At 34.4% G+C, this 11,565-nt stretch overlaps 2 protein-coding genes across 2 annotated transcripts; both read right to left on the bottom strand.

The window, feature by feature from the left end:
• On the bottom strand, positions 673-3,394 carry LOC109707821 (COBRA-like protein 7). Its single transcript, XM_020229350.1, has 6 exons — positions 3,319-3,394; positions 3,105-3,181; positions 1,701-2,151; positions 1,459-1,626; positions 1,111-1,374; positions 673-959 (listed from the first exon to the last, which is right to left on the bottom strand). The coding sequence occupies exons 1-6, from the start codon at positions 3,392-3,394 to the stop codon at positions 673-675; spliced, it is 1,323 nt and encodes a 440-aa protein (XP_020084939.1).
• LOC109708119 (B-box zinc finger protein 20-like) lies at positions 7,826-9,231 on the bottom strand. The gene is made up of 3 exons (XM_020229722.1): positions 8,919-9,231; positions 8,437-8,814; positions 7,826-8,230 (listed from the first exon to the last, which is right to left on the bottom strand). The coding sequence occupies exons 1-3, from the start codon at positions 9,147-9,149 to the stop codon at positions 8,006-8,008; spliced, it is 834 nt and encodes a 277-aa protein (XP_020085311.1). The 5' UTR covers positions 9,150-9,231; the 3' UTR covers positions 7,826-8,005.

Raw genomic sequence — 11,565 nt, 5'->3', positions numbered from 1 at the left:
AATTATTTATACAAAATAAGTTATTCTAACATAATTTATTTCAATATCCAAATAGGGCTAAATACTCTTTTGATAAGGGTATATATTTATTAGGGGTTGCACTATTCAATTTTGTTTAATTGAGATGATTCTAAAGCTATTTATAGTGATCTCCAGCTACTACTCACCAAACACCTATATATATTTTAGCTGTAGGGTACCTTACTATGATTATAGGTGGATGATAATAATTTTATATGAAAATAAACTTAGATAATAAAATAATATTATCAAAAAAAATTACTCTTATCTACAATTGGGCACAGTAGTATTTGTTTGGCAATCAACGTTGCAGTCAAATTCTGGTGGATTTTGAGCACAACTCCAGCATGTAACTTTTAAAATAAATAACAAAAAAAAAAAAACAAAATGAGATTATAAATATGGAAAAAAAAAGAAAAAAAAAAAACCCAAGGATTTGTTTCCTTTGTAACTTGGCTTGATCTTGAAATGACACTATTGGATCAAACTTGAGATTAATTAGTTGTCGATGTGTAAATTTTGTAGGTACTCTCGTTACCAAATTACAGAAAAAAAAAAGAAAAAAAGTATTCTGTAATATATCACAAACCTCTTCCTCTTTTCATTAGTCTCAGCTGAAAGGGAAATGTATAACACCAAAACAATCTATAACTACAGCAATGCGAAAAACAGCAGCAGCGAAGACATACCAAAGTATCGACGAACGAAACGACGGGCATCGGAGCAACCGCTGGGTAGAATAGGGTACGTATCGGGCGGCGGCATGACGCACTCGTGGCCGTTGAAGTATATCCTCCTAGGAAAAGCCCATCCTCCTTTGAATGTGAATTCCGCGGGATCCTTCTGCAGCAGCATCTCAGTTTGCACGTTCCCGTTTTCGCCGGACTCGAGTAGCATATCATTGTAGTACTGTATCCCCCAGAACATCCCAGTATCATCTGGAAAAGAGTAACACATGTGCATCTGTAACAAGGTTCAGTAAATATGTGACACGAAAATTGTGACACTTGACATGATATAATATCAGTTGTTCGGATGTTCTGTAACTTCTTTCGACGAAAAGCATGCTGGAGTTTGCGAAACACTCACTTGTATCGCCGTATTGAATAAGAGGCCGGTAGTTGAAGCTGAATACTTGCGTCAGGCGTCGAAGGTTCGGATGCTGAATCACCAAGTTCCAATTGCTGTAATTCTGGCGCACGCTGAAGTTCGTGATCGTCACCTTAACCCTCCAGTACTCCCTGTAGTTCAATTTCAGGTGCCAGTGTACGCGAATCGGGCACATATGCTGAGTGCACATCACGACAGGGAGTGTCGTCGAGCCATCGTCGCCGTTTAGTAGATGCAAGAAGTTAGGTTGCTCATTCTCCCTATATTTAGATGAGTATGAGCTGATGCGTATGCTGAATAACGGAGAAAAGAGCGAGTTGAGTGGAAATGGAGATTGCCTGACGCATTGCGGTGCCGTGATCGGCGATTGACAACCGCAGCTGCAGTGAGGGCAGGAGACAATGGTGTTGTTGTAGAATGTAGAGAGAGAAACACAGCAGCTTGGGTGATCTGATTCCCTGAACTGGGAGTAGGAGCAAGTAATTTGCCATGTCTCTGCAGAAAAATTGATTCAGGTTTAGCTACTACATTTTATGCACCTGAGCAAATCAAAATGCGAGCTCACTCACTTAGAGCTTGTGTAGTTCTTCGGTTATCGTGCCGGAACTTGCTCGGCGCAACATCGACAGCGTCGCTGCACGTGTAACCCGGAACTCCGATACTGAAATTCGACGGCTTTTCGACCGTCGAATTCCTGGCATTCGCATTCCCCACGACCATCTGGAACGCTGACGCGTACTTGATCGGGTCCTGTGTGGTCGACGAAAGCACTCCTCCTCGGCAACAATTGGCTACTTGCATATTGTAAGGAGTTCCGGGGGGCAAATCCACAATAACTGGGCTGTTCTCGCAGCAATGTGGGATAGTTTCTCCCCTGAATCTTGAGCAGTTACCCTGCTCAGTGGTTTCCGCGCCGGTCATGGCCCAGATAACTTCGTCGCCGGCCCACGCCCAGCTTAGCCTCCAACCGGGCGGCTCGACGTGCCGATAGAGCTGGAAATTGTATATTCTTACCATGACCTGAGCAATTTTACGAAAAGTGCGATAGTAAAATGAAATCAAGTCCCCAGTATTTGTAGGTAAGCATCAAATGGTTATAGAAACTAGAAACTACGAAAGGTGTAACTCAAATTGAACATATTTAGTACAAATTGTACCAAGTCATGATGAACTGAACTCACTAAGATTACTGATAAATTACGAGTTTGTAGAAATCATTAAACTAGTTTACCGGAATCTCCCTACACATTTTGTTTTTTCTCACAAATTCCTATTCTCTTTCACTCACCCAAAAGTTAAAAAAAAAAAGAAAAAAGAAGACAGTTCTCCTCAAAATGATTATAAAAAAAAAGTGCACAAAGAATCTCCCTAACCACTGCCATGACATAGGTATCCAAAAATGGAATTTATTCGAAAAGGAAAACTTTCACAAGTATGGAGAAAAAGAGTAAAAGAATATGAATTTTTCTCACACCAACCACATGAACCCTACTTGAGGTCATAAGGTGAATAAACATAGAAATTTATAGAATTCGTAGAATAATTGGACTTGTGACAAACTCTAATTTCAGAAAAAGAAAGAAAAAGGTAGCAAAAATGTTAAATCTCCTATACAGAAATTGCACCTGAGAACTTCAGATGACTACGACAAGAAATATTTGTTCCGCCCAAAATGTCAAGAAAATTTATCTGACTTAATTACCATGGGCTGTATTTTGAAACTTTCCATGAAAAATAAATTCAGATTTTTATTTTCTACCATAAAACTATGTGAAGAATTCAAACCAACAGTGTACTTCCTCAGGTTATCTTGGACACGAATAAAACTAATATTTTTACTCTCACTAAACATGATCGAGACCGGATAATCGTACAATTTGAAAGCAAAAAATAAAATTAATCATCCTCTATAAATCCCTGAGTACAAGTCTCATTTGTGAAAAGAGAGATGGTTTATGTTGTATATAACGTACCGTGTAAACATCAGTAATAGTTTGGAAATCCCAGTTGATGGTGATGTTCCCATTGGGATCCACAGGATCATATCCCTCTGAAAATCAATCAACATACATGAAAAAAGAAGGGGAAAAAAAAAAGAAGCCAAAGTAAGCTAAAAATTAATTCCAAGTACCACCGATATATTTCCATCTATTATAAATATAAAAAGGGAAGTGTAAGAAAATGTACCTGCGAACTGGAAAATAATTAAGAGGAGAAAGCATGATTCCAACATGTGGATGATGCTACAGCTTCTAAACTCCATGGGTGTATATTTCTCAGAGAGGGAGAGAAAGAGAAACAGGGGTGGGGTGGGGGGGTTGTATGTATAAAATGGAGAGGGGGTGGTGCAAGCGTTTAATTTTCATAAAAGGAAATGCATGCATTAAAAATGCAATAAAGAATAAATAGCTAGTGACATTGAATGGGGTTATCATTTCCGGGGCTACGTATTACTCAAAGTAGCACCCATCTCTTTGGAAAGCCAACCAGGTTCTCCCCACTACTCATTCTAGAGTCTACACTAAGTTCTATACATTTATATATACTAGGAAAATCACTTGCGCATAGGAATGTCAATCGGTATGGATACCTGAAATATTATCTGAATCCGAATCCGAATAGAATGAGTTTATCCGACCTAAATGGATATAGATTTGGTTATGGGTATAGAAAATTAATAAAAACTCGATGGATATGAATATGGATATGAATTTTGTATTTATCCGACCCGAGCTTGAACCCGAATCCGAATCTGAATAAATTTTATATATATATATATATAAAATATCTAATAATTTTTATCCATTGGATCTTCATCCAGCAATATACGATAGTCACTTTATTTTCCAAAATTCAAACCCTAATAGGTCAGGTCTATTATTTGATTGTGTTTTAAAATTTTTTGATTTTACTATAATATATTTTGAAATATGGTAAAGAGAAATCATTATTTCGGGTTCGGGTTCAGGTTTCGAGTTTTGGGTCAGGGTCTGATATGGGTATGAATTTTTAAAACCCGTCCGGCTCGTGTTCAGGTTTCAAATTGGTTTTCGGGTTCGAGTTATGGTTATTGAAAACCCGACCCAAACCCGACCCATTGACATCACTACCCGCGTATTACGGCGGATTGATGCTATAGAAGACAGAAGATTGACAAAGTAAAAATTTTCAAATTTTTTGACTTACAATAAGACGTTAATAAATACAAATAGAAAATACGAAACAGATATGTATAAATGTAGCAAAATTTATAATTTCAGCAAATAAATTATACATAATAATAATGAAAGAAATAATAATAGAGTTATTACTCTATACGCATTTTGATCACGCTGCCGACATCGGAGAGACGAATCTTGTTCTCCACGTTGCCTCCACCGCTATTGTTGATGTCGAGCTTCTTTTTAGTCACGGCCAAGAAAAGAAAAAAATAAGTGAGAAAAAAGAATATGAAAAATCTTATTTTACTATTTTTTTGTAATAGCGATTTATTTAGTTGATAATGAATTATGTGAATATATTAATTAGAAAGTAGGCAGATGGGAAGATGAAGTATCGTGTGGAAATGAAAAGTGAAAAAATGAAGTATTAGAGAGTGGGAAGGAGGGTGAAGTAGGAATTACCACGTGGCAAACTCTATTAAAGATAATGTATGGAAAGACGACGCATTAGGGAGTGGGCAGAAGGGTGAAGGAGGAATTATTACGTGGCAAACTCTATGATAAATAATGTGTATAATAATAATAATAATAATAATAATATTTAGGTATAGATAGATATAGTTATTCTCTCTCTCTCAAAAATACAAATTTTTTTTCCATTTTTGGAAAGGAAGAGATAAATGAAGGACATGGCCATGTGAGTAGCTGATTAAACGAATGTTTCTCTTAACTGCTATAAAATGAAAGGGGAAGTGTGTGCCCGCGCGCTTAATACCACAACAGCTAGAGAAAGGTAATAAGTTATCGAGGAATGCTTCAATACACTGGCTAAATTAAATCTAGCCGTTCATATTTTAAGGGCGAGATTGACTTTTGCATAATAGTTGAGTAATATGAGAAAACAAATACAAGCTAATTACCAAATTTATTTGTTTCCTTATTTAATTTTGTTACTTACCAAATTAGATAGTGCTAATTTGATAAGTAATAAATCTTTATAAAATTGAATTTAAAATTTAATTTGAGCTTAAACTTTATAATTATGTATATTAAATTCAAATTTAATTTTAATTTTCAGAACGAAAAAATTTATGTTTAAATGAATAGTAATTTTACAAAAAAACCCTTCATACTATGAGAATAAAAATATAAATTTACAAAAAAACCCTTCATACTAATTTTACATACGAGGAAATAGTTTGCCCTTGATAAGAGGGTGACTGGTACCTAAGGCAACAAAAGCCAGTCATCCTCTTAACTAAAAGACAGCTCTACCATTCATTATAAAAAAATTTGAGGGCCGAGATCTTTTTGGTGTATAAAAGCATTGCTCTAAGTTATCTGCTACGTTTATTTTTTTAAAAAAAAGAATAAACTCAGCTTAGAGATGTGAAAGCAATTATGCATCAAACTTGAATCTCAGGTACCAACCATCAAACTCTTAGCCAACTGCGCTAATGTACAGTCCATAAAGATCAATGTTTATTATTGAAACCATTTATACTTGCAAGCTAAATATTTTGGTTTGAATAGATCTATAAATATATGTCATATTTCCGGGCCTTGTGGGCTTGGGTACGTTGGGTCAAATGTTTCTATATTTGTGTGAAATTCGATGATTCAAAAATTCTGAGTTATTTATCTAAGCGATGTGGCTCGACTGTTTAAAATCGATCCTATGAAAATGATGGATTTAAGAAGATTGAGGTATAATAACGTGATATAACGACAAAACTAGCATACTCACTAGAGTTAGGTCAGAAAAGGGTTTGGTGGTTGGTACTCGAGACCCAAGTTCGAATCCTAGTTGATTCACATTTCTAACTAAGTTTATTTCTAAATGAAATAAATGAAGCGGATAGCGTGCTACCTATCTCTCAAAAAAATAATAATAATAATAATAAAAAAAAGAATGTATGTCCAAAAACCACAGTAACTGGTCTCTTTGATTCGGGGAAAACAAACATGGCCTTACTCCACAGTAAACTACAATCAAAGATGAGAAATTAATTTTGAGGATGCTTAATCTTTTCCACCAATAAAAAATAATAATAATAATAATATTTATTTTCCCCTTTCGATATTTTGTGACACTATTTGATAAAGTGGTTCCTAATTGGCATTCTCTTGGATTCCCAGTAATGTTACTTTCAATTTAAACCTAAAATTTAAATTGTCGCATTGATGAAATAGCAAAGGCTAAATTATACTTTTTGCCCCCAAACTATGAGCTGGGTGAAGTTTTGATTCTCAAAATTTTACAAATTTTTAATTCCTTAATTAAAATTTCGTAAATTGTTATAATTTAGTCTTATGGTCCAATTCAATTTTTTGAATATTGATGCGATACTGATGTAGCGGCCATTTCATATTATCTATATACAAGCCAATCACATCTTTTCTTCTAAAATAAAAGTATAATACAAATATTTTGTAAAAAAATTATGATAGAATGGGTGAGTTCTAGAGGAGCAAATGATTAGTTGGAAACATTATATCAGTAATATGACTGTTGCATTTTAAATTTTTTTCTATTTTAGGTGGCTCAATTTTCTCTTCGTATCTATATTTTCATCGATGTGCATGTTAACTTTTTTTTCAATTAAAATCTACCTTTTTGGCTTATTGAACTTTTTTCGATGTTAGTTGTACTTGAAAAATTGAAAAAATCAAGTTCAACCTAAATTAAATCTAATTTAATCTAACCCTTTACGACTTGTCGGCTTTGTTATTTGACTTTTTTTTAATCAAGGACATATTTGATTCATCTATTTTAAACTATGTTATTAGAATAAAATTTATTGATTTCGATAACTGTTGTTTGTTTTACATGAATCAGATTCGGATTTCTATTTCACTCTAGAATGAAAATGATCAAATTTATTTATAGTCCAATGAAGCTTCGAATCTTCGATTGGCCTATTTCAAAATAAACTATTCAAAATCATCTCTCACAAACATCTCCCCTTTTCCTCCCTCCATTACTCTTCTCTCTCTCTTAATCAAAACCCTCCCTCAAAATTTTAGATTTTCATTTTAGTTTTCATTCCAATAATAATGAACTAAACATTTTTGTAGGATTCGTCATTATATTTTTCATTCAGAGGTAATCTAATTTTATTTTTTATTCTTATTTCAATCATGAAGCAAGTATGCCCTAAATTACTATGATATTGTTCCCTGCAATTGTAAGCTCTCGAATAAATGTTGTGGCGAATCAAATTATGAAAAAAAAAGAAAAGAAAAAAAGGCTAATGTCTTAGTAAAATAAAAAAGTTCCTTTAGAAATTAAAACCTTTTTACTTAAACAAGAAAAAAAAAAAAGGAGATGATGAACGCAAAAGCCCTTTGTCCATTCCAACATTAAAAATTAAGTATTAACACAGTCGGTTAAGAGTTTAATAATTAGCATATATTTAGCTATATTTTAAAATTTTTAATCTAAAAAATAGTAAATTTTTTTGAATAAATATTAATTCCCGAAAAAAATCAATGTACCAAAAGAAGAATAACCTTCATATGAACCCCATTAAATAGATTTTAATGAAAGTGCAAAAGAGAACGAGTCCCCATGCCTTTAGAAAAATTTAAAAAAAAAAGGGAAAAAAGGAGAAGAATCTACTACAAGGCACAAGCATCTCACTTGTTAAAAAATTAAAAAAGAAAAAAGAAAAAATAAAAAATAAAATCAGCCAAAAAAAAAAAAAAAGCAATCACCAGTTAGAGAAACAATTCCTCGATCTCTTATTGTCTCCTCCTACTCCTCTCCACTCATTGTACATCTGCGGCACTCTCAGCGCCGCCTCCGCCTCCGCCTCCGCCTCCGCCTCCGCCTCCGCCTCCGCCTTCAGCCCGACGCCTTCGTAGAAGAACTGTTCTTGCGGAACCCATGTAGGAGGGAATCCTTCACCCACATTACAGTACTGGTTCTCCACTCCCTGATGAATGTCACATAAAAAGATTTGATCAATCAAGAAAGTTATTGATTGGAGCTTGAATCTTAGTTTGAGTCCCATCAAATCCACTCATGTGTGAGGAGCAATGATGAGTTGCAATGATTAGATACCAGTTTTATAAAAGTTTGAAAAATTTTAGAAAACAACAGTTGTTTCGTATCATAATAACGGTGATAACTAACACTGACCTGATATGACTGGTTAGCGGCGGCAGCGGGGGCGGCGTCGTCAGTCAAAAACTCCTCGACGCGCCAGCCGGGGAGCGTCTTGATGAGGTACTCCGAGATGCTGCTGCTGTTGCTGCACACCGCCTCTTCCTCTGCCGCCGCCACCGACGCCGCGAGCATTATTTCTCGGCTAACTTTGCCCGGGCTTCTGCCGTCTTCGGCGGTAGAGGCACCATTATTTCTCGCGGATTCGTCGAGCGGGGCCGAAGAGAGCCTGATGCCGGTGAGGAGGAAGCGGCTGTGGCGCATCGCGAGGTCGCTGGCGGTGTGGATCGGCACGTCGCAGTCGCGGCAGAGGATCGCGCGGTCCTCCCGGCAGAAGAGGAGTCCCCTCCTCTCCTAAGAAAAAAAACACACACACACGTCACCCAAAACTTCGGATCCGATCCTAATTGAGTTCGCAAAGAGAGAAGCAACTGAAATGGAGGTTGTAAACAACGAACCTGGCATATATCACAGAGCGGTGGTGCTCGGAACTGCGAGGAAGAAGAAGAAGAAGAAGAAGAAGATGAAGGAGGGGAGGAGGGAAGGAGGAGCGAGAAGCGGCGGTGCTTGCCGGCGAGCTTGTTCGCGCGGTGGACGCGGCGGTCGCAGGCGGCGCAGAGCGCGGCCTCGTCGTCGCAGCAGAACACCGACGCCGCCTCCGCCGCGCACACGTCGCACTGCACCTTCATCCTCCTCAATTGTGCAAGCGAAAATGGGAGGGGAGAAGAGGGGGAGCTACGTTTATACTGGTTGATGAAGTATTATTTTATTTGTTTTGTTTTGTTTTGTTTTGTTTTTAATAGGATTTTTTGGATGGTGGATTAGTGGAGATTGCTATATAATATGCGTTTTGAAGTTGCGGCTGTCGTACACTTTGAAATTTGATGAAATTTTTTTTTCTAACATTTTTAAACATCTTCCCTAACTCAAGAAGCATAATTCAATAAATAAGCTAAATTAAACTCAATTTCGGCTCAGATTATTTACTTTAGAAAGCATTTTGATATTCATCACCATATTTTATTTGTAAAAATTATGAATTAAAAAAAAAAGTAGAAAATAGTAGGCAGTAACATTAGAAAAAGGTTTTAGTGAGTCATACAAAAGTTAGATTTCGAGCTGAAAACGAGATGTTCGTGAAAGCGAAATTCACTTGTACGAAAGTGAAAGCGAAATGAGAAAGGGAAACAGGAGAAGTAAAGAGGAGCTGTCACTGTAAGGATGATCTGAAAGCGAGTTTGTGCACGTTGAGCTCGCCGGGCCCTGCCGACTAGTTTGTGTAACCGTCCACAACTCTCTACAGGACTTTTTTTTTTTATGGTTAATTTTATACTAATTCCTGCAAATATAATAAATTATAAGTATATTTTTATAAAATTTAATTTTTATATGTTGTTTCTGCAAATGTCCTAATATTTTCAGATATATTCTTCTAGTTTGTTACCGTCAAAGTACCGTTTATTTTATAGGTAAAATTATCTTTTCGCCATCTCAGATATGTCCCAATTGTTAATTACAGAGTTGTAAGAAGATTAATCCACCTCATTAATTTTTATCTATGATTAATTAATTTTTTCTAATGAATTCTAACTGCAGGAATATATTTAAAAATATAAGAACTTTTACAGGAACAATATATAAAAGTTGAACTTTATAGAAATATATTTGTAATTCACTATATTTGTAGGGACTTGTATAAAATTAACCTTTTTTTTATATTATTGGTATTATTATTTTTCTACCCTCCTAATTAATGCTCTGTGGCATTATTATACAGCTTCGAAATATTGCCAATGTGCCAAAAATGTTTTAATTGATGTGACTAAACGAAGCATTAGGGACTACGTATAATCCATCTATTGATTAGTGATTTTTTAGAGAAAATTAACCTTATAGCAGATAAAAGATTAAAAAAATTGATTAGATTCATAAAATGGCACAATAATAGCTTTCAAGTCTATTTTTTTAAGATAAAACAATTATCTGATTTGTAAATTTATTGTGTTGAAAAAGCATGAAAATCAGGATAGTACAACAAACTAAAAGTAAGCTCACATATTAAACTCACCAAAACTAATTTATACCATATAAATTGTTACTTAATTATTACTAATGATACTCAACGGAGTCAATTAAGATTTGACTGTTGGAGTTCAAAATTTTAAAGTTCAAAATTTAATTATCTTTTAATTTTAACTTAATTTATTTGTAAAAATTAAATAAAACGAATAACTTGTTATCTTTCTCAGAATCATTATATGTTTCATTAGATTTGATGGGAATTAAACATGGAAGGGGATATTTTTCACATTTGGAACGTGCATGACGAGGCCATTTTATATGCCAGATGCGAGTCCCCCGACATTTTGTCGGTTCATCTTGTTGATTTCACATTGAACAAATAAAATTAAAATAAAAAACGTGCAGAATTTATCTCAATCATAAACTGTTTTGATTTAAATATTCAATCTTTTAAAATTTTAATTTAAATATCAAATCTTTTAATTTATTTAGTTTAAGTCAGTTAACGGTATTTTAACTTTAAAATTTGAATTATACTTTATATAATTGTTACAACTATGAATTCATTGAGATAAGTAATTAGCTGTCACTATAAAAAAAAAAATAACAACAAATTGAGACTCCTCAATGGGACTTCGTTGAAGAGCATTTCACTAATAAAGGTTTTATCTATACAGCCGTGCGCATACACCGAATGTGACGTTTTTTCTCTTCCTTATCTTTCTAGCTTTATTAAAAGAGAATGTACATATATTATTATTATTATTTTTATTTTTTGGGATAACTTCAAAAATTTTTCTGTGGTTTCCTACTTTCTCACTTTAATATTTTATTGTTTAAAGTGTATTAATTTGGCCCCTTGTGATTTTATTTTTTTCTTTTTATTATCAATTTTATTATTATTTTTTTCTTAAATTAGCGACAAAGTTAAAATTAAAGGGTACTAAAGTAAATATTCGATAAATCTAGATGGGTATCTGGAGTTTTTTGTATATAATTTAACGAAATATTAAGAAAAAAACTGCCGAAAAGATAAAAACAAAATTACAGAAAAATAAATTGATACACTTTAAACTATAAGGT

This window comes from Ananas comosus, linkage group 3 (genome assembly GCF_001540865.1).
Source record: "Ananas comosus cultivar F153 linkage group 3, ASM154086v1, whole genome shotgun sequence".
In the NCBI taxonomy this organism is placed as follows: Eukaryota; Viridiplantae; Streptophyta; class Magnoliopsida; order Poales; family Bromeliaceae; genus Ananas; species Ananas comosus.
This window is presented reverse-complemented; position numbering and strand designations above follow the sequence as displayed.

Bases quoted from the DNA above. Each gene is read 5' to 3' on its own strand.
- LOC109707821 (XM_020229350.1), bottom strand. From the start codon at position 3,394: ATGGAGTTTAGAAGCTGTAGCATCATCCACATGTTGGAATCATGCTTT. The intron at 1,627-1,700 runs GTGAGTGAGCTC...ATTTTTCTGCAG, and splicing joins AAGAACTACACAAGCTCTAA to AGACATGGCAAATTACTTGC. The intron at 1,375-1,458 runs TTCCACTCAACT...ATGAGCAACCTA, and splicing joins ATGCGTCAGGCAATCTCCAT to ACTTCTTGCATCTACTAAAC.
- LOC109708119 (XM_020229722.1), bottom strand. From the start codon at position 9,149: ATGAAGGTGCAGTGCGACGTGTGCGCGGCGGAGGCGGCGTCGGTGTTC. The intron at 8,815-8,918 runs GTTCGTTGTTTA...TTTTTTTCTTAG, and splicing joins CGCTCTGTGATATATGCCAG to GAGAGGAGGGGACTCCTCTT. The intron at 8,231-8,436 runs GTCAGTGTTAGT...GACATTCATCAG, and splicing joins CCGCTAACCAGTCATATCAG to GGAGTGGAGAACCAGTACTG.